General features: G+C 43.7%; 1 protein-coding gene across 1 annotated transcript in view; it reads left to right on the forward strand.

Annotated features, from left to right (window-relative positions):
- The window catches only part of spmap2 (sperm microtubule associated protein 2), a 29,933-nt gene extending 16,669 nt beyond the window's left edge, over positions 1–13,264 (forward strand). Inside the window, exons 5-6 of the mRNA XM_078556347.1 lie at positions 823–949; positions 12,983–13,264. Of these exons, the coding sequence (XP_078412473.1) occupies positions 823–949; positions 12,983–13,192 (337 nt within the window). The 3' untranslated portion in view covers positions 13,193–13,264. The remainder of the gene's footprint in view (positions 1–822; positions 950–12,982) is intronic.
- The last annotated feature ends 7,294 nt before the right edge of the window (positions 13,265–20,558 follow it).

Here is a 20,558-nt window from a genome sequence, read left to right on the forward strand (position 1 = left end):
ATTAGTGCTTATTAGATTTACCAAGTGTATATGCAGATTGAAGTCATCCAAGATTACTGTATTACCCATGCTACATGCTTCTCTAAACAAAAACAGAATTACCTGGAAAAACTCAGCAGGTCTGGCAGCATCGGCGGAGAAGAAAAGAGTTGACGTTTCGAGTCCTCATGACCCTTCAGCAGAACTCTGTCCAGGTCCCACCTGCCCCAGAACTGGTCCCAATGCCTCAGAAATCTGATGCCCTCCCTCCTACATGAATTCTCCAGCCACATGTTCAATCAATCAGCCCTCTTATTCCTATGCTCACTAGTACATGCCACTGGGAGTAATCCTGAGATCACTGTTCTTGAGGTCTTGCTTTGTAATTCCTTTCCTCACTCCCTAAAATCTGTTTTCAGGACCTCATCCCTCTTCCTACCTATGTCATTGGTACCAATGTGGACCACAACCTCTGACTGTTCACCCTCCCCCAAAAGGATGTCCTGCAGTCGCTCCATGACATCCTTAATAGTGACAGCTTTAATCATCAAATATAATTGATGATTAAACCTTGCTTGATTACTGAGAAGTAAGGCTTATGTCTAGAAACCAACAACAGAACATTGCTTTTTTAATAAATTAATCTTTGTTCTGTACATAACAGCAACATTGGCAATGTATGCCTATATTTTGTGTGTGACTGTGTGTGCAGGTGAATGTGGCCACACATTAGTTTTTTGGTCATCAAAGGTTTCCTTGGTGTGCTGAGATTGCATTGTGACTGAGATAATCAAGATTTGAATACGTTATAGTCAGACGCTAACATGAGTGTTTATGATATAGACCGTCACCCACCTGGCCAGTGAGCCGTAAAACAATGAGAGCGAGACCCAGTTCCAGGATCTATGAACTAGCCAAGCCAAAGCAACTCCACAAGAAATGGCAACCAAGCAGATCAGCTTATTCTGAGGTAGGTTTGCACAACTTGACTCAATTCTCTGTTTATTATATATTAGCCCCAAAATTATGCTGTAGAAAACTAATATATAAATGTTGACGTGTTTATCTGAAATTCCTCACTCCATTATTTTAGCTGAAGTGTTGATCTGTTTAGGATTTTTGTTAATATAATAAAGAATTTGTTACAAGACCATAACATGGCTTGGTATTTTCCAGAATATCGTTTCTTAATCATACTATAAAATATGTCTATTAAATTTGGAAAGGATTCAGTGCTCTTTGCATAGTGGGTGTGTTACAGTTCACCCAAGGGACTGGAGTTCACGGTCACCCGCTGGGCGTGTATTCAGCGAGGGGAGCGTGTAAAATATGACAGGTCACTAGCCCACCATCTTCCCGCCCACCCCCGACCCAGTCCCCATAATACAGTCATTGGGAGAGTGCCGAAATTGGCAGCCCACCTGCCATTTTTAAATAAACATTTAACAGGCAATTGAGCTTGTTACCAAGCCAATTTACCCGAATGTTACGCTGCCCATGCCATGAAACAGTTGGCATGGCAGGTGGGCTGGAGTGGGTAGGCTTTTCTTTAAGCAAACTACTTAAAAGGCAAGATAGAAGCAGGCTATGGGGGGGTGCCCTTTGTCAGTCAGGCACCACCCCCCAACAAATTGGTCCCCCACCTTTGTTCTACTCCACCTGGCCTCCAAAACCCAACCTCCCCCCCCTTACCCCCCAACCTTCCCCTGTCCAATACCCCCCGGTTTACCTCTCTCTGGGATCCATGTCAACTTCATCCCAGGGCCTAGTTTCAGTCCCAGCAGCGTTTACTACTGAGGAGTGGAAGTCCCACTCTCACCTTGTTCATGCCACCAGTACTGTTTTATTGCTGTGGGGTGGCCTTGTTGAGTGTCGCTCGGAGCGGCGCCATCCCCCCGCCTCGTAAAATTCAGCGAGTTGCTGTGGCAACATGCACCTTTACATACATGTTCTGGTCTGCAACTATAGATAGTGATGGTAGAGGCTCCAATTGTCTTTCCGTCACATGATACTCAACTTGTTTGCTTGTGTTATGAGTGCATCTTCCTTGGTCATCAAGTCCTGGGGTGAGACTTGAACCCAGCGTGTCTGACTTGGAGACAGGGGCACTACCCACTGCACCACAAGACCTCCTCCAATGTGTTGTATCAGCCTGCAAAATATTTAAAATACCATAAGGGCATTTAGATTATGTGTAACCTGATTGGAATTAGAATCTGATGTGAATTTTAGATAACTATTCAAAAAGCATGTCCAAGAGGAAAGTATGATACTAAGATTACTATGCATTTGGAGCTAAGTAAGTCAATTTTCTCAATAGAATCTCAGCTGAATCATTTCAAACTTGGGTATGAGCCTCTGGACGCTTGGTCATTCATCAGAAATTCTGAGGGTAGATTGGTGAGACATAGATCATGATGCATATTGTGGTTTGAACCTAAAATCACTTTTGTTTTTACAAACCCTATGACTACTTGCAGTTAATATAACCCAAATGAAGAAAGGTGTAGGATCGGCAAAATTATGGATTAGATTCAACTTGCATTCACACTATAACTTTACCATTGGCGCAAAGTCTGAATCCTGCGCTAGGGGCTAGCCAGACTCAGGAGTGAAAAGGTGTAGATCTTTCTGGTGACACTTTGCTTCACAGTTAGATCACATTTTGACCCCTGACTTGCACTGCACCAACAGTATGTCTCTAGGGAGCTGTGGGGGCAGGTGTGGGACTTTCGTCACAATCTTTTTTTAAATTATTCATTCATGGGATGTGGCATCGCTGGCTAGGCCAGCATTTATTTCCCATCCCGAGTCGCCCTTGAGAAGGTGGTGGTCAGTTGCCTTCTTGAACCGCTGCAGTCCATGTGGTGTAGGTACACCCACAGTGCTGTTAGGGAGGGAGTTCTATGATTTTGACCCAGCAACAGTGTGAAGCAACCACGATATATTTCCAAGTCAGGATGGTGAGTGGCCTGGAGGGGAACTTCCAGGTGGTGGTGTTCCTATGTGTCTGCTGCCCTTGTCCTTCTAGATAGTAGTGGTCATGTGTTTGGAAGGTGCTGTTTAAGGAGCCTTGGTGAGTTCCTGGAGTGCATCTTGTAGATGGTACACACTGCTGATACTGTGCGCCGCTGGTAGAGGGAGTGTATGTCACTCTCTCGCTATAATTTTAGTGAAAAATTGGTGGACATCCCAGAGAAATACTGCAACTGGCCACCTACTCCATTTCTCTGCAATTTCCGCCAAAATTGCAGCAGGAGATCGGGGACCCTCTGGGGAAATTCTACCTCCACATTTTTAAGTGCTGGTGCAAAGCACATCTGTGCACATGAAAAGTTCAATCCTAATCAGGAGTTCAGAGTAGTTTTCCATCTAGACATGTTGCTAAGCTGCATTTATCACTGTTCTGCTATAATGGGATGAGAACCATTCTCTCAACGTAAGAACATAAGAAATAGGAACAGGAAGAGGCCATTCAGCCCTTCAAACCTGTTCCATCACTCAGTAGAATCATGGCTGATCTTTTACCTCAACACCGCCTTCCTGCACTATCCCCATATCTGTTCTATTCCAGAAAGTCAAGTGATGAAGGATAGAACTGGAGCCAATCTTTGCACACATTATAAGCTTTTACTTACAAAGGTACACATTACAAACATGCATTTCCAATCTCAACCACCACTGTTTCAGTCTGTTCCTATTTTTGAGAGAACAAGTGAATCCCCAGTTAATGCCCCACCGCCTCCATACAATTAAACACAATTAATATACAACTAACAATCTCTTAATCCTATTAGCACTCAAAAAATTATCGATCTGTCTTTGAAATAATCATAAATTGAGCATCCGCAGCATCCTAGGGTAGAGAATTCCAAAGATCCATCATCCTTTGAGTGAAAGAATTTCTCCTTATCTCCACCCTAAATAGTCAACCACTTATTCTGAAAATGTGATCCCTGGTTCTAGACACCCCAGCCAGGGGAAACATCCTCCCATCATCTGCCCTACCATCAAGGCCTTCAAGAATTTTAAATGCTTCAATGAGATTACTTCTCGTTCTTCTGAACTCTAAGAAATATGGGCCTAGTCTGCACAATTTCTCCTTATCCCAGGAATTAGTCTAGTGAACCTTCATAGCACTTTCTCCAAGGCAAATATATCCTTTTTTAGGTACGGAGGCCAAACTGTACACAATACTCCAGATGTGGCCTCGCCAAGGAGTTATATAATTTTTCACTCTTAAAACTCCAGATGCTGAGAAGAAACTTCAATATTCCCTCCTGCTTGTACGTTGGTATATTCCTTGTGCTTCACAAGAAATGATCAGTTAAATATCGAACAAAATCTCACCATTTGTTGACAGAATGTTTATAATCTATGAACTCTTGGTGATGCACTTTGGAGTCCCTTATATTCATGTCCAATGATATGCAGCTGATACTATTCTTTTAGCATCTGTACTAAGTAAACAAAAGATTGATGCCAAGAAGAAGTCTTAATAGTTCAGTCCATGAACGTTTCACCTCAATTAACTATTGAATCTGGAATATTAAAACTAAGGAGCCTATTTAGACTCCCATGACCAGCCTTTCAAGAGTTCAGTGTTATCCAATTTTCAAGGTTGAGAAAACGCTGATGAAGGAATAGTGATGGTGTGCTTGCCAGATCTCATATATGTGATGGAGGTGAAATTACTCAATGTGTAGGCAGTGTGCTAAATGGGAATTTTTGGAATTTAAACATTGGCCTTTCTTAATGCATTGACAGGGTGCCTAACTTTACTGTATGTAACACAGATGCTTCAGGATGAGGTTAAAATAAATTGCGTAACCAAATAGATAATCAAAAAACTGCCCAAAACGTACTGCTTAATCAGCTAAAGAGCAACTTACAAGTTACAAGTGGCATACTGTGGTCCATTCCATGTGTGGAGTGCGCAACTATTGTGAGAAATGGAGGGAAATCACAGAAAGATTTATGGATTAAGATCCGCAGATCATGGTAGATGATATGAATACACCCGACAATACCTAGAGGATGAAGCAAACAGTGTATGTAATCAAAAATGAAATCTGCGCATCAGGAGCGTCTGGGAGGCTATTTGGATTGTGTCAGGCTAGAAGAAAGACACTGAAACTTAAAGCCCCTTCAGATATTACAGCCTCCATCTGTGCTCCATACAGGATGGATCGGATTTTCGCGGAGTCATGGAGACTCCGCTGACCTTTAAAAATGGTGGGTGGGACCCAGATCTGGAAGTCCTGTCCCCATTTTCGGCAGATCCCATTTTTGCTGATAGGGGAAAAGGGGTGGGTCGTGAAATACACAGGCGTGAATTACAAATTAGCTGGGCCATCTAAACTCAGCACACAGGACAAGCAGACCCGATTTTTGCTCCAGGAATGGTCCTCAACCAGCAGTGTGTGTTCCATGACTTAATAGCGGAGTCGTAAATGTTCATGAAGCACAGATAAGGTATGTAGAACTGTCAAGCTGTCAAGTTATTTAAATTCCCTGCTCTTTAAAAATGAAAAAAATGTGCCTTTGTCTGTGAATTTTTTTAAAAATCTGTTCTAGCAGTTGCAATAGCTATTCGTTGACATAACCCTAAGTTCTATCATTATAGCATTATTAATGTTTGACTGCTTTCCACAACCTATCATTATCTCAAAAAGGGGAAGGGGTGCTGTAATTTCATAGTTTGATTAACAGCTTAAAGAGGTTATTAAAGGATTAGCTGCCCTTGGTGCGGGGTTATGAATACAATTGTTTGTTTTTATAAAACATGAAGTACTTGAGGGGATTTAAATGTATTAAATAGGCTTTCGTGAATGGGGCTTTTTAAAATAGTGAACTCTGTAATAAATATTTAGAATTTTATTTTATTTCATCTCAGCCTGGCTCCTGAGGTCTGCCTATGGCAGATACTAGGTAAGTTGGCATGGAGGGTGTAAGGGCAAAGGGTGGTTAGTGGGGACATGGGTTGGCATGAGTTGGCACTAAATAGGGGCTATAAGGGGCCATGGGGATGAGTGAGGGGTCATGAGTTGGCTATAAGGCGCCATGGAAATGGGGGGTGGCATGGGTTGGCATGGAGGATTATGACGGAGCCGTTGGGGGAGCGGGTGGGGGTGGTGAGGGCCAGAGGGCCTAATATTTATTGGAATAACTGTTACAAAGTCTCAGAGAACCGAGATGGGCATTTCAACCAGCCTGCCTCTGCACGCGGCAGCCCCTGTGGCTGCCTCTCATCTGTGTCGGAGGGTTCAATTCCATCCCATCCCCGGAGCGAAAATCGCACCATTCAAGATACTTTTTTCCAATGTGGGCGTGCTGAGCCTGGAAATTTCCCAGCTCAAGCTCCCTGTCTCGGGAGCGAAAATCCGGCCCGAGGTCTGTTGATTCTCTATTTTGTTAAAGGGAGGGAAAGCCTGCAATAATTTGCACTTTCCCTTAAATTGGTGCTTAACAAGTTTATATTTTAAAAAACCCTGATAACACCAGGCCTATGTGTTAATGTTCATTAATCCAGTTAGTCACAGGTAAAATGAACAAAAATGCGTTATCAATGCTAACCAACCAAATTACTTCACATTAGCACATGCTTAACTCAGAGTAATTTCACCCCATAGATATTCTGTACAAAGTGTTCTAGTGACCTCTATTGGCAGAATATCAATACTGCTCTAACCTCTTTCTTTTGTAATATTGACAGCCTGTCCATTAAGGATGGCTTGAAGCATTTCTGTGAGGTCCTGAATGGAAATCTAAAGAACTATGAACACCAATAGCATGCCTGCTAAGAACATAAATGACGGATGAACACCATTAGTGGAAATAGAGTTCAAGACATTGGCAATGGGGCAAAAAATAAGTGTTCCTGTGGTGAAAATTATGTTGGAAGCAAGTGCAAACAAGATGTTACTGTTGTAGACCAGTGAAGGAGTTAATAAGAATTAATGGTGTAAAATAAAGCATATTCGTTCTTGAGGTCATTTGGTCCGACTAAATGCAAGTCTCTTCCTTCCAAAGAATTGTGCGGGAATAAAATACTAAAAAAAATCTGTAAAAGCCGATCATTTCAAGTAAACTTGGAGCAAGAAAGCAATTATACATTTAAAGATTAACAATCAAGACACAAGCATTTTCTCATCAGTTATCGAGATATGTGCTTTTGGAGCAATCTGAGAAAATGAAGAAATGCAGCAGGATGTAACAAACAGAAAGAAGGTTATCAGAAAGTAAAAGAAGAGCAAAGGAATAGAACAACTGTTGAGTTAAATGGAGAGAACAGAATCCCATTATTAAAAATAAAGGAGAGACAGTGCAAAGCAGGGGCTCCCTATGAAGGGCCACTAAAAAAAACCACGCCCATGGCCAATCAGCAAGTTTAAGAAGTGGGAATTTTGCAGAGGGGAGGGAATGAAAAGGATACCCGTAACAAAATAATAACCAAAGGTGAGCTTAATCTACACCAACCCTCATCCCTGCATCCTAGAAAAAGAAAGGGTACTGTACTTGCACGAACATTATCAAGCTGAGATGGAAAGAATGTTTGATCCATTCAGGTTGAGATTCATTCCATCTCCATCCAGGCAGAAGATTAATCTTATTCACAGTTTCACTCATCCTTCTTATCTTTTTACACCTGGCAGATGTAAAAGTGCAGTAAGTTTGATACTTAAATAAGTGCGTGACTAGCTTTCCACCACACATGCCCAACATACTCCTCCCCACCACCCACCTTCGTAAAGAAATAGCTACCATTGAAAACGCTTACTTACAGTTTTTCGAAAGGAAGAGGGTTCTGAAAATGTTTGAACTATTAACAAATCTTAATAGACATAAGGAAGTCTCTGGGAGGATGCACATAAGCCCCTTGCAGACTGACATTGTATTGAAAGATTACAGCATATGAATGAATGCTGAATTTAGCTTGCTTTGAAAAACTTACACACAGATTCTTGATTTTCAGTGGAGGATGCGCAGACTCTTTGTTAAGTTCATGTGTAGTCCCTTTCTATAACATTCATGTAAGCAAGTTAATATGTCAGGTTATGTGAAAGAGGCATCGCCTTTGTCTAACTACACCAGCTTGAGAAAGATTTCAGAATCTTTGCTAGATGTGTTAGATACAGAATTTACCAAGGCTCCTGCGACAGCACCTTCCAAACCCACGACCACAACCATCTGGAAGAACAAGGGCAGCAGATAAATGGGAACACAAACACCTTGAAGTTCCCCTCTAAGTCACTCACCATCCCGACTTGGAAATATATCGCTGTTCCTTCACTGTCGCTGGGTCAAAATCCTGGAACTCCCTTCCTAACAGCACTATGGGTGTATCTAAACCACATGGACTGCAGCGGTTCAAGAAGGCAGCTCACCACCACCTGCTCAAGGGCAAGTAGGGATGGGCAATAAATGCTGGCCCAGCCAGCGAAGCCCACATCTCATGAATGAGCTAAAAAAAGACCTTCTGCCTCTTGAGCACAAATTAGTCAGACCCTGCACCTTTCTCTAAATTCTGTACGGAGATTTATACAGTATGAGGTCAATAGTTAAAAGAAAAGCACCATAGAGATAATTTTGATGTTATGGCTTGTCCTTCCGACCATTGAGAGAATAAAAGGGAGGAAAGAAAATAATTCTTAAAGCCAGCAAGAAATTGTGAACACATTCATCTTGAAAGATTCTCTGCAGAAATTTTAGGGTGAAACTCACCTTGGGCAGTAACACAGACTGGGTGATAGAGAATCAGCAGTCCATTTTACAGTCCAGTAGAAAAAAATGTAAGTCAATAGAATCAACCTCATTATGGCCTACATAACCTTAAATAAAATCGAGTTTAAGCTAAAGGTGGTTTCATACCCCTGTAGATACTTGAAATGATTTTCCTCCCTCCTCCTCCCACCCACCCGAAATTGCTAGCATACATTTCTGTCAGCGATTATCCTGTAATTGGCTCCTTCAGAAGGGGGTGAGATTTTTTAGTATCCTCACAGAAAAAGAGAGGTGCTGATAATAAAGCATTATAGAACCATATAGTGGAGTACAGGGAAAATCTCATCATTTACCATCGGGGCCATTTTTACATGGAATGGTGGAAGGCTTTCAATGGCTGGGGGCTGGGTTTATCTTCTGGGGAAGTAGAGGGCCTGAACTTGGACCTACCAAATAAAAAATGGGCCAATAACCTTTCTCTTCCGATATGTTATTTGAGATTTAAATGCATGGGCTGGGATTCCCTGCTCTCCTGCCAAAAACGTTTTGATGAAACTGGGGCAAGTAGGAGGTGAAAATGGGTTGTGATGTGATCCTAAGGGACAGGCCAATCCTGACACCCTTCCTGATTTTATACAGGCTGCGGCAACGTACAATCCGCCCCCCCATATATTATAAGCATATGTAAACGAGGGGATGACATCCGTTGACATATTTTGTGTTGTTTAGCGACATTGGACACTGGGGATGCCTGTTGGTCAATGTTGCCATGGCAGTAGAGGGAGATTATTGAATTTCCAAAGAACAGAAAGCCTGGCCAATGAATAGCAGCGCAATCAATGGCATAGGCAGTTCAGTGGCTGCCAGTACCATTACAACACCTTCTGAAAACCCCAAAAGACCCTCATATTTATTACCTTAAGGTTAGAAGATTGGCTAGGGTTATGGTCATACTTTGGGTTGGGCAGAATTCACATCACACTGGGAGATGCACCCCTGTTCCCTGGACGGACGTCTAGTCTTTGGGTATGTGGCTTAGATTTTTTGCATGTCCTTATCTGATGTCTACATGCACAACAGGAGTCATTTGATTGTGATGAGGAGTAGGCACCCGGGCAAATTCCTCTTTTCCTCCACCCAAAGATACTGAAGCTGGTTTTATTGTCCTTACCACTCAGCTGACATGTTCTACATCAGAGCTGGGGATCTTCCTGGTCTAGTATAGCTCAGTATCATTACTGAGTATAGTCTTTACCCACGGAACCATTTATGATCACGTACCTTAGTTCCTCTTTTTGTAGCAGCCCACACAAGACTCTTGTTTTCGATGTACATTCTGCAAACTGGTATTTTAGAGATTTTTGATTTATATTTCCAGTATTACTGATGAATGACCAAAATAATAACAAAAAACTGATCCCTAAGTTTAAAGCAGTTATTTCCACAGGGTTTACAAGAGCAATGATGATTGACGGGTTTAATAATTTTATTGAAATCAGCTGACGGGCCGAGGTCATAGACTCCAGAGAGTTTGCTGTGATGTGTAGTATTAAAATACAAATATCACCAATGTAATGAAATCAAAATGGGTCTGGGAATGAAAATGAATAGCTTGCTTCGCACCTTCCTGCCACGATCATTAAGTATATCAGGAGAGGGAGGTAGTATAATGCAGTTCAATTAAGTGTGTGTCTATCTGTTCACATGCCTATACTATTTCATAATTTGATAGCCATGATTTCCCAAGCTTTTAATTATTCAGGAGCCGAGTTCATTTCAGCACCACGGGTGAATTGCAGTAACATTGCTAGGCAAGAGTTGAGAAATTGGTGAATAATGGGAGCTGGCTAGGGAGTTCTAAGTTTGTAATTCAGTTGAAGGGTTTTGATAACATTTAGAACCATGACATCAGATCTCAAAGGACTGAAGAACATCATCGACCACAGAGCCCAAACTGCAGCCTGAGCTTCCTCTTCGGAGGTTACAGCATTTGTTATTTTCCAATTATAAAGACCGAAACATTCTTTAAATAAATGTCTTCCGCACCTTCTCATTTCAGCTGAGGGGTAAGCTGCTCGGTTGCTTTAAAGCATTTAAACTGCCAGTTTAGCACTGATTGAAGTACTGCAAGACTGTACACCCTCCCACTCTCGTTCATTGGCCTGGATTTCAAGGTCCCCCACCGGCGGGCTTTTAGGCGGGGTAGGGGGTGAAATGGAAGGATTGGGTTCCCGCCCACCCGCCCCCGACTTCGCAGCGATTTTACACTGGGGCAGGCAAGGCATCAGGGAGACCGACCGTCCTTGCCCCAATTGAGGCCCGTAAGTGGCCAATGTTTCCCGCCCAGCCTCAATTTCCAGACTAGTGGGAGATTTCCCAAGGGCGAGGGAAGCCCGAAAATTATTGAGTTTAGGTCTCAGGCAAGAAGGGGGTGCCCCTTCATCAAAAGCACCCCTAACATCAGGCCTTAAGGTCCAATGGTCGCTGGACCACCCTCCCACTCCGGCCTCTCCCACAACAACCCAATCACCCACTTTCCACACCCCCCCCACCCAGGCCTTGCCCACCCTCCCCGCCCTGGGACCCCAGAAACTTACCTTGCCGTCCAGTCCCGTAGCTTAGGCTCAGGCATCTTCAAGCACTTCCTCTTCTGTCCACTGCAGCTCCTGTCGTTGCAGGGACTGGAGAGCTGCCAGCCAATCAGATTGACTGACAGCCCTCTAAGGCGAGACTTCCTTCCGAATGAGGGTAGAAGTCCTGCCTACAGCCAATTGATGCTCATTCGAGTGTGAAATGACTGCAGGTCAGGTAGAGCTGGCGGGAATGTATTCCCTGCCGACTCTTCGGATGGCAGGAAGGGAAACCCTGCCATCCGAAATATTCAGGCCATTATTTCCCTGGCATTGAGAACTCCTTCAGCCTTTCCTTCTTCACACAATATTCAGACTGTAAAACCACTAGTTGGTGGCCCTAACCATTTTTGATTTACCTTGTTCTCCCTTTTACTTGTTTCAACCTTGATGACCATTTACATGATGGGCCTTGACTATTCACCTCACTATCTCAATAAAACATTAGGCGCCAGTCAGGGATTAGTGGTAGCATTCTCACTTCTGAGTAAGAAGATTGTGGGTTCAAATCCCACTCCAGAGATTTGAGCACAAAATCTAGTCTAGAGTAATAAGGAAGTGCTACAATGTCAAAGGTATTGTCTTTTGGATGAGGTCCCATCTGCCTTAAGGTAGATGTAAAAGATCCCATGGCATTTTTTTGAAGAAGAGCATGAGAGTTCGCACAATGTTCAGGCCAATGTTCCTTCTAACGTACACAGGCATGTAGCCACACAGCAAGCCAAAAGTTCCCATGCAAGCCATGCACAAGTTAGTCCCTATAAGTTACAGTGCATGCGCAGTCGCACTAAAAAATGATCAGCGCTTCAACAACTCAGCCATGCATTATAAGAAAAAAAACAGGGGAACATTGATCCTGGCCAATTTTTATCCCTCAGCCGCCATTAGAGCAGATTATCTGATCATTATTATTGTGCGTAAAATGGCTGCCGCAATTCCTGCACTGCAACGGTGACTACACTGTAAAGGTATTGTATTGGCTGTAAAGCACTTTGGGATATCCTGAGGTCATGAAATGCATCGTCTTAATGCAAGTCTTTGCACAGGATTTTCCGGCCTCGACACCAGCAGGCATCGCCACGGGTGGGATGGGAAAATTTGGGCAGCGGCTCTCCAACGATGCCTGCCAGTGTTGGGGCTGGAAAATCGCGCCCTTTGTTTTCCTTATTCAGCTTACCAAAATAATCGACAAAAGCTAGATTTCTGCAATAATTTCCTGGGACTGCAAAGTATATATGTACTTATGAAAATGGCTTCTACTGAATGCAGAGAGACTGAGGTTGTTGAAGACTACAAGATAATTACAGGTTTTCTTTTACTCATTCATGGGATGTGGGCATCGCTGGCTAGGCCAGCATTTATTGCCCATCCATAATCGCCCTTGAGAAGGTGGTGGGTGAGCTGCCTTCTTGAACTGGCGCAGTCCATGTGGTGTCGATGAGGCAGGTCATTTGACCCTGCCAACTTCAAGCTTGACTCCACATTCCAAAACATGATGCACAAGCTTTCCAGAAGTGTTCACAGGGCAACAAGCATGTGGTGGCGTTAAGTTAGAGGCGCTAAATAAATGCAAATTATGTACCATCATTAGCGTCACATTCTGAGATTTTTCATTCTAGCCTTATTTTATTTCGCAATTTTTGGATCAGATCACTGAAGATGTTCTATATGCTGTAAGTTCAACTCGAACGGACCAGCTCGCTCAACATAAAATCCACATTGATCCGCCTGTCCGAAAATCCTATCTGTGGGACTACCCCTACTGGGACCATGAGATAAGCGAAGAAGCAAAAACTGTGTCTCCAACCGAAAGGATCATAGAATTAGCAAGTAAGAAATTACTGAAGTTAAGCGTGTGAGCAAATGCAAAAGGACATCATCTGGAATGCTAATCGGAATGCTTAAAAGAGAAAATGGAACTTATCAGTTAGAAGGAAAAAAATACTCACTTTCAAATTTCTATTATATACAAGTCAATTGTACAATCCACCTACACAAAGATTAGATAGTAAAAAATTATGAGGCTGTTAGCGCAAACAGTAGTTTTGAGAAGCATTGACTTGGGCCAATGGTAGAACTGAAGTGTTCTGTTGAAGGGTCATGTTGGACTCGAAACGTCAACTCTTTTCTTCTCCACCGATACTGCCAGACCTGCTGAGTTTTCCCAGGTAATTCTGTTTTTGTTGTGGTAGAATTGAAGTGTTGCACCTTACAAGGTCAGAGTTGATGTGAGAGAGCATGCAGCAGAACCTCTGACAATTTGAGGGCTGGTATGTTTTGCCACAAGTGGCTATTGAGGTGGAGACCAGGAGGCAAAAAAATCCTCAGCCCCATAATGTTTGTATAATGCTGTAGGGAAAGGGGCCAGTTGCCTCAGTTTCAGCTCACACAGGAGTATCCGGGCTAGGCTGGGGTCAAGGAATTCACTTGCCAATACTGGGTAACCACCTACCACCTGCATCTTGGGCATTTACTGAGGGGATAAGATGCAGAAAATGTGGCCAGCAGAATCAGGCTCCATTGGTTTGTTTGCATTCTGGCAAATCAGCTTCATTTATTGGACCACCTCTGAACAAACCTGGACTCGAAACGTTAACTGTATTCCTCTCCGCAGATGCTGTCAGACTTGCTGAGTTTTTCCAGGCATTTTTGTTTTTGTTTTGGATTTCCAGCATCCGCCGTTTTTTGCTTTTTAACCTGTATGTGGGTGCACTTCGACATCTACACTGCTAGATAGTAGCGAGATCAGTCCAAGGGACTTCCAGGATCGGAATTTTCTGCCATTAGCCTCCATCCCCTCATGGGTCAGGAGTCAGTTTGGGGTGGAATGAAATTCCCCTCTGAATTTGGGAGGTAAGCGGGGCTCTGAGTGTAGACTAGGCATGATGAAGCCCTACTGACATACTGGTCTTCTGCACCCAACTTGGACCTAACACCTAAGGTTTTATAGCCATTGCAATGCAATTTAAAAGCAAATTGAATGTTCAATTGAAAATAAAAAATAAAAGAGGTTAGAGGGCAAGGGTGGAGAAGCTAGATCATTGAATATATTCAAAGCTGGGTTAGACAGATTTTTGATTTATAAGAGGGTCAAGGGTTATGGTGAGGCTGGTGGGAAATGGAGATCAGCCATGATCTGATTGAACGGAGGAGCAGGCATGAGGTGCTGAATGGCCTACTCCTGCTCCTATTTCTTACGAATTTAAATTAGAGTAGGTAGCTTGAATTGAAGAATTAGAACTGATAAAGATACAATAGGCTTCCTAGTATGCTTCTCAGTCATTTAAAAAGTACTTTGTGTTACCCTGAAAATTTCACTGATGATTGATTTTCGATCCCTTTTCTCAACTTTTGTTTTGAGTGCGACACAGATCTGGATGAGTGATGAAGTGTGATATTTTGCAATGGGCATTTCACAAAAGTTTTATATGCTTTCTAGTCAATCTTGTGTGGAATTATTCCTACTGAGCACAAGGAGTCTTCCTCTTACCTGTCTGCCAAGTTCCTGTCTTTATCTGATTTTTCATTCTTCACTCTCTATCTCCTTGTCTGCTTATGGTTCCTTCCCTATCTTTCCCATTCTGCCTTGTGTATCTCTCTGAGATTTTGCTTCTGCTCATTTCGCTCTTTTTTTCTTTTCTGATCTCTCTCTCCATTCTTCCGTTTCTCTGTCTCTTCCCTTTTTCTTTCATTTTCCATTTCTCTGGGTGCTGCTCTACTCCTGGGACCATGTTGGCACAGTGAGGATATTGTAAAGCAGACGACACTGTGACACACAAGGCCACAGAGCAACCTCACTTTTGGTGGACTGCATATAATGGTAAGTATAGTTTTACAGCTTAAACCCCATCGTAAAACTAACACTTAAAAGTGGCTGAGGTGTAACTGAAGCAAACGGATGATGAAATTAATGGTATTCTATTCAAGAATCACATTTGCAGCCCGAAGGCTGAATTGCTGTGTAACTTATATCAAAAAATTCATATATAGACTAAGTAATCAGATTAAAAACGTGCAAATATGTAACAATCATGTGTAACAAAAATAGACCAACAAAGACAAAAATAGCCTCTTTTTATGTGACTCCTGAGGCCCTGTATCTATGCCCCGAGCTGCATCTGTCCCCCATTCTCTGAGGAGGAGTGTCCACAGTTACCACAGCCTCTCTCCTCCTGCTTACTCATGATGTACTGATCACCCAAACCACCCTATCTAATCGCACATGACGGCTCATCGAGGTGACTGTATCTAAGCTGGTGGAAGGTACACTTGTGGTGGTGATTGTTCTGAGGTCCCTTCTGGTAGTGTTTGCCCCAAGAGAAACAGGATTCTGTTCTTACCCCTCGATATTTGAACCTGTGGGAGACACAAGAAAAGATCATGAGACAAGCCTCGGAGAGTAGAAGTTCTGAGCCTTCCCAAAAGCAGCTGAGTCTTTGACACCCTGTCGGATGGCTCAGATTGCACTGCACCCCCTTAATCTACACTTTGCAGTTTCTATTCATCCTCTCCACCAGGGATACCCGTGTCACCTACCATGGCTCGCTCGTGGTCAGCCACCCTGGTAATCTACATTGCTCCCTCCTACATAGTGGTGACAATATTAGGATTGGAACCCCTCCTCCGGTCAATGTCATTTCTCGGGTATTGCGTGCTCGCTTCCCCTGAAAGGACAGCGAAATGGGAGATGGGGCATTGCTGACCTCTATGGCCAATGCCAATTTTTCGTTGATAAGCTGCATTTATCAGTGCTGGCAAGTCCTCAGCATCATATGGCTCTGAGCCTTGTTGAGGGGTCAGTAAGTACCCTGGCACATATTCCTCCCATGTTCAGGAGCAATGTGTTCCCTGAGGCTCCTCAGCTAGAGTGTCTGTTGGAGGTTGACTACCCAGAGGCCTTTCATGAGAGTCTGGCATTGAACTTACCTTGCCAGAGCGAATAGGTCTTTAAGACTTTTCCTGCATTGCACCCAGTTCCTCCTGACCACACTCCCATCTGCTACCATTCTCAGACACCTCTATCCAGGCCTGCTTGGTTTGAGAGGGTAGCCTTCTCCTGCAGAAAGAAGACCCCCCTCATCTCCATGACTACCTGAAGGAAGACCTCCAGATCTGCATCTGCAAAGTGAAGGGCAGCCCTGTCCTGGGTTCTATCCTCTGGGCTCTACAGGGTAATGCATACAAACAAGGATTGCATTTCAAACCATGTGCATTAAGTGAGTTTAGCAACTGAAATATCTATTTTAATGGATGCAAGAAGACAACAAGACTAGACTTATACTGAGCCAATCAGCTGTGTAGTTTTTTTTAACATTTCTTCAATGCTTATACCATAATGTAATTAACACTTTATATTTCCTAGAGCCTAAAGGAGATTATGCTGGCTATGTTCCCAGTAGACCACTGAGGCCACCTTTATCAGAAACTGCAATGAACTACACTGCCACAGAAAGAATTGAAGAACTTGCTAAACCAAAGGTCTACACTACAGTAGCCAAGTCTGAGAACCCCTTTGAAATTTCAGAGGCTGCTAAAAACGCTGTTGCAACTCCAAGACTTGAAGAACTTGCTGTTCCACTCCCTAGAAAAGTGACCCTCAAGAAAGTTGGATAAAGTCATCCTGTCTAAGTGTTTCTCATACTTCTTAATATAGTACTTCGTACTTTCACTGTTGGATATCTCAGTGCCCTTGGGTTGATTAGTGAGCTAGCTTCATGTTAGTGCATGTAATGAGGGGAAGAAAATGCACACGAGCCAAGTTTCAGTTACTCAAAGTTTAATCCTTCAAATCGGGTGAAGTGCTGACAAATCAAGTGAACCAGATTCACCGAGATGAGGCTTATCAAGTGTAGAACTCTTGAGCGCCAACCTTCCCAGGTCAAATCAGAAGTCCCATTACAATTCATCACATTTTATACCTTTCTGAGCAACAAATCAATAACTGTAGAAAACCAATGGGTAAAGTTGTACTATTGATCGCCCTGGGTGAGATGGCTTCATCTCATAATGCTGTTCTTTCACTTTCTGAGAATATCTTTCCTTCCTCCTTTGAGGTCTCCATTAGGCTTTTGCCCAGCAGCATGTTATACCAAATTTTAACCCTTTCCTATTGAACTCACAGATGCTTATAGATTTTGCATCCCATGAGCAGCAAGTTGCATTTCTTGCTCCGGATCAACTATTGCTCAAACTCATCTGTTAGTATGCATGGGGCAGGATGTTGCCTGGACGGGAAGGGAGGCGAGAAACTGAAGTCAGGACAGTTTAAGGCTCCCGAACTTGCACCCCCAAGGGGGATATAGTCGCTGGCCCATGAGTTTCATAGGACTGCCTCTTTAAATAGCCTGGGGATGGGCTTGGTGGCCAATTAGCATCTGCAATGGTGTTGGGGGCTGGGGGAGGTGGGGGGAACAGAAGCAAGACTGTTCATGTGCAGGCCCAATTTAAGCAGACCATGGCAGCCATTGCTGTGGCTGCCATTTCACTGCTGTACCCTCTGCTTGCAAGATCATGGATTCAGAGAAACTTGGAATGTCCAGAATCAAATGGCCTGGAAGCTGGAGCAGGGCAGCCCCTCGATCACTGATGCGAACATGTGGGTCCTTCTGGAGACCACAAGCAAGAGGAGGGAGGTCCTCTTTCTTGAGGGTGGCCACCCACCCAGACAAAGCAGGCCTGGATAGAAATAGCTGACACAGTCGGCAGAAGGAGTATGGTGCACAGAAATTGGATCCAGTGTCAGAAGAAGTTTAATGGCTTGATACACTCTGGCAAAAGGTGAGTGCAACCTTTAACACTCACAACAAGCCTTTGCTTATTCATCCTCCAGCAGACACATCAGCTGAGGAGCCTCAGGGCACACACCGCCCCTGAACATGGAAGGAGTGTGTGCCCACGGCACTTACTGAGCCCTCAAAATGGCTCAGGGCCATAGTGCTGCTGAGGCCCTGCCAGCATTGATACATGCAGTGTCTACTGCAACAGCTGGCATTGGCCATAGGGGACAGCAATGTCTTCCTTCTCTCTCTCTCTCTGTCTCCTTGTCCTTACAGGAGAATGGGCTCATCATGCCCCAAAAGGGCTCAGACTGGAGGCGGTGTATATTCTAAGTTTTTGTTGTGTGTATTTCAGAATGTTTTCTGGTGCAGTAATACAGCTGAAAATGCATTTAACACAAAAAATAAGAGTGTGTGCTCCTCCACCTGAGAGTAACCTGATTTTAAATAACTGAAAATGACTTTAGAAAGCTATTCAGGCCCATTTACTAGTTTCACTGGTGTACACTAGATCCTTAGTAAATTAAATAGTTTATAATATGTAAAGGTTGCCTATAATAGCTTCTGTGCCTAAGAAAACCAGCTCAATTTAAAGACCCCTCTTGTGCACAAACAGATGCAGTCAATGGAAACTCGCCATATTCATTACTTCGGTCTGCACGCGGCCAATTTGATGGGTGTGGCCTGCTTCAGGAGAAACAATTTTTAAACCAACATTAAAGATCATCGAAACACAATTTACACTTGAAGTAGCTTACGTTCTGGTTTCACAATCTTCTGCACTGGTTCGACTGATTTCACGCAGATTGTGCTGATAAACCCTACAAACTACCAGAGAGGCTACCCCCTAGATCTTATATACAATTGGGTTGACAAATGAGTCAGGAAATTTCGTATTGACAGATTTGGAATATGACATACACTGGGGGGAATATATGTGACAAATGTGCGTAGTAATGAATGGACCAGAGGGTCCAATCTTCCTCTATATGCACCTACTCGGTACCCAACAGGCAACCTTTGGTGTGCTGTGCTTGTCATCACAGAGGATCATGTAATTTCCCTGCTCCAACCAAGGTGTACTTCAGGTGGAGGCCTTCTTTGTGATGGACCTTGCACCTGAAAATCAGAGAGGGAGCAGGGGTCCAGCTGCAAGCCTTTCCAGGCCACCAACCAATGGGGCCTTCAGATTATCTGGATGAAGAGGGAGGGGGAATTTACACAGATATTCATACCTGCCAGCGAAATCTTCAGGTTTCAGGGTGGTGAACAAAGCAGCGAGCGGGGTGGTGAGTGGGGCAGTAAACAAAGCTGCGAGCAGGGTGGTGAGTAGGGCAGTAAACAAAGCAGCGAGCGGGGTGGTGAGTGGGGCAGTAAACAAAGCAGCGAGCGGGGTGGTGAGTGGGGCAGTAAACAAAGCAGCGAGCGGGGTGGTGAGTGGGGCCGTAAACAAAGCAGCGAGCGGGGTGGTGAGTGGGGCAGTAAACAAAGCAGCGAGCAGGGTGGTGAGTGGGGCAGTAAACAAAGCAGCGAGCGGGGTGGTGAGTGGGGCAGTAAACAAAGCAGCAAGCGGGGTGGTGAGTGGGGCAGTAAACAAAGCAGCGAGCCGGGTGGTGAGTGGGGCAGTAAACAAAGCTGCGAGCAGGGTGGCAAGCATTCAACAGGTGCACAATAATGATGTAAGCGGCATTGCACATGTGGTACTGGTGGAGTGAGTGCCAACTTCCTGTTCCAGGTGCACAATAATGACATCAGCTGCACCAACTTCCTGTCTCAGTGCTTTGGCAGGTGATACAGTGTACATTAAAATGGGAAATCCCAGAGCAGTACACTAATGACAGTGACTTAACATAATGGTCAGCCCCCACCCCCACTTAACTGCCTGACCTGCTGAGCATTTCCAGCATTGTTCATCTCTATTTTAGATTTCCAGCATCCGCGGTGTTTTGCTTTTGTAAAAGGACAATTACATTTTTGTGTGAATTGATGCCAATGCTGAAGGATAGCCAGAAAATGGCTTGACGTCATTTCTGACTAACTACTGACTTGGTTTCTATGGTGAGACGACATTGCATACAATTTGGGTGTTACTTTGCTGCAGTGAATCCTTTTAACCAATTCTTACTCAAAAGAAATAACACGTCTTCCACACTGAAACTGTCAAACTGAAGAGTGAAAGAATGATAATGCATGTCTAACAGCGTAATCAGACCTTTGATTTTCTAAGTCAGAAGGACTCTACATGTCATGCGTTGACATGTCAAGACATTCAAGATAAAAGGCAGGTTTAAAGAATGATCGTTTATATCTATTGTAATCTTCCTCTATTTGGATATAAACACCTTTTGCTCCAATTATTTGTTTCTTTTTTTCTGGTCTTCCAATTTCATGTAATGAGTGACAGGGAGAATTGACTCCCAAACCTCTTCTAATACCACACTGAGCTCTT

The sequence above is a fragment of the Cetorhinus maximus genome, chromosome 13 (genome assembly GCF_964194155.1).
Source record: "Cetorhinus maximus chromosome 13, sCetMax3.hap1.1, whole genome shotgun sequence".
NCBI lineage: Eukaryota > Metazoa > Chordata > Chondrichthyes > Lamniformes > Cetorhinidae > Cetorhinus > Cetorhinus maximus.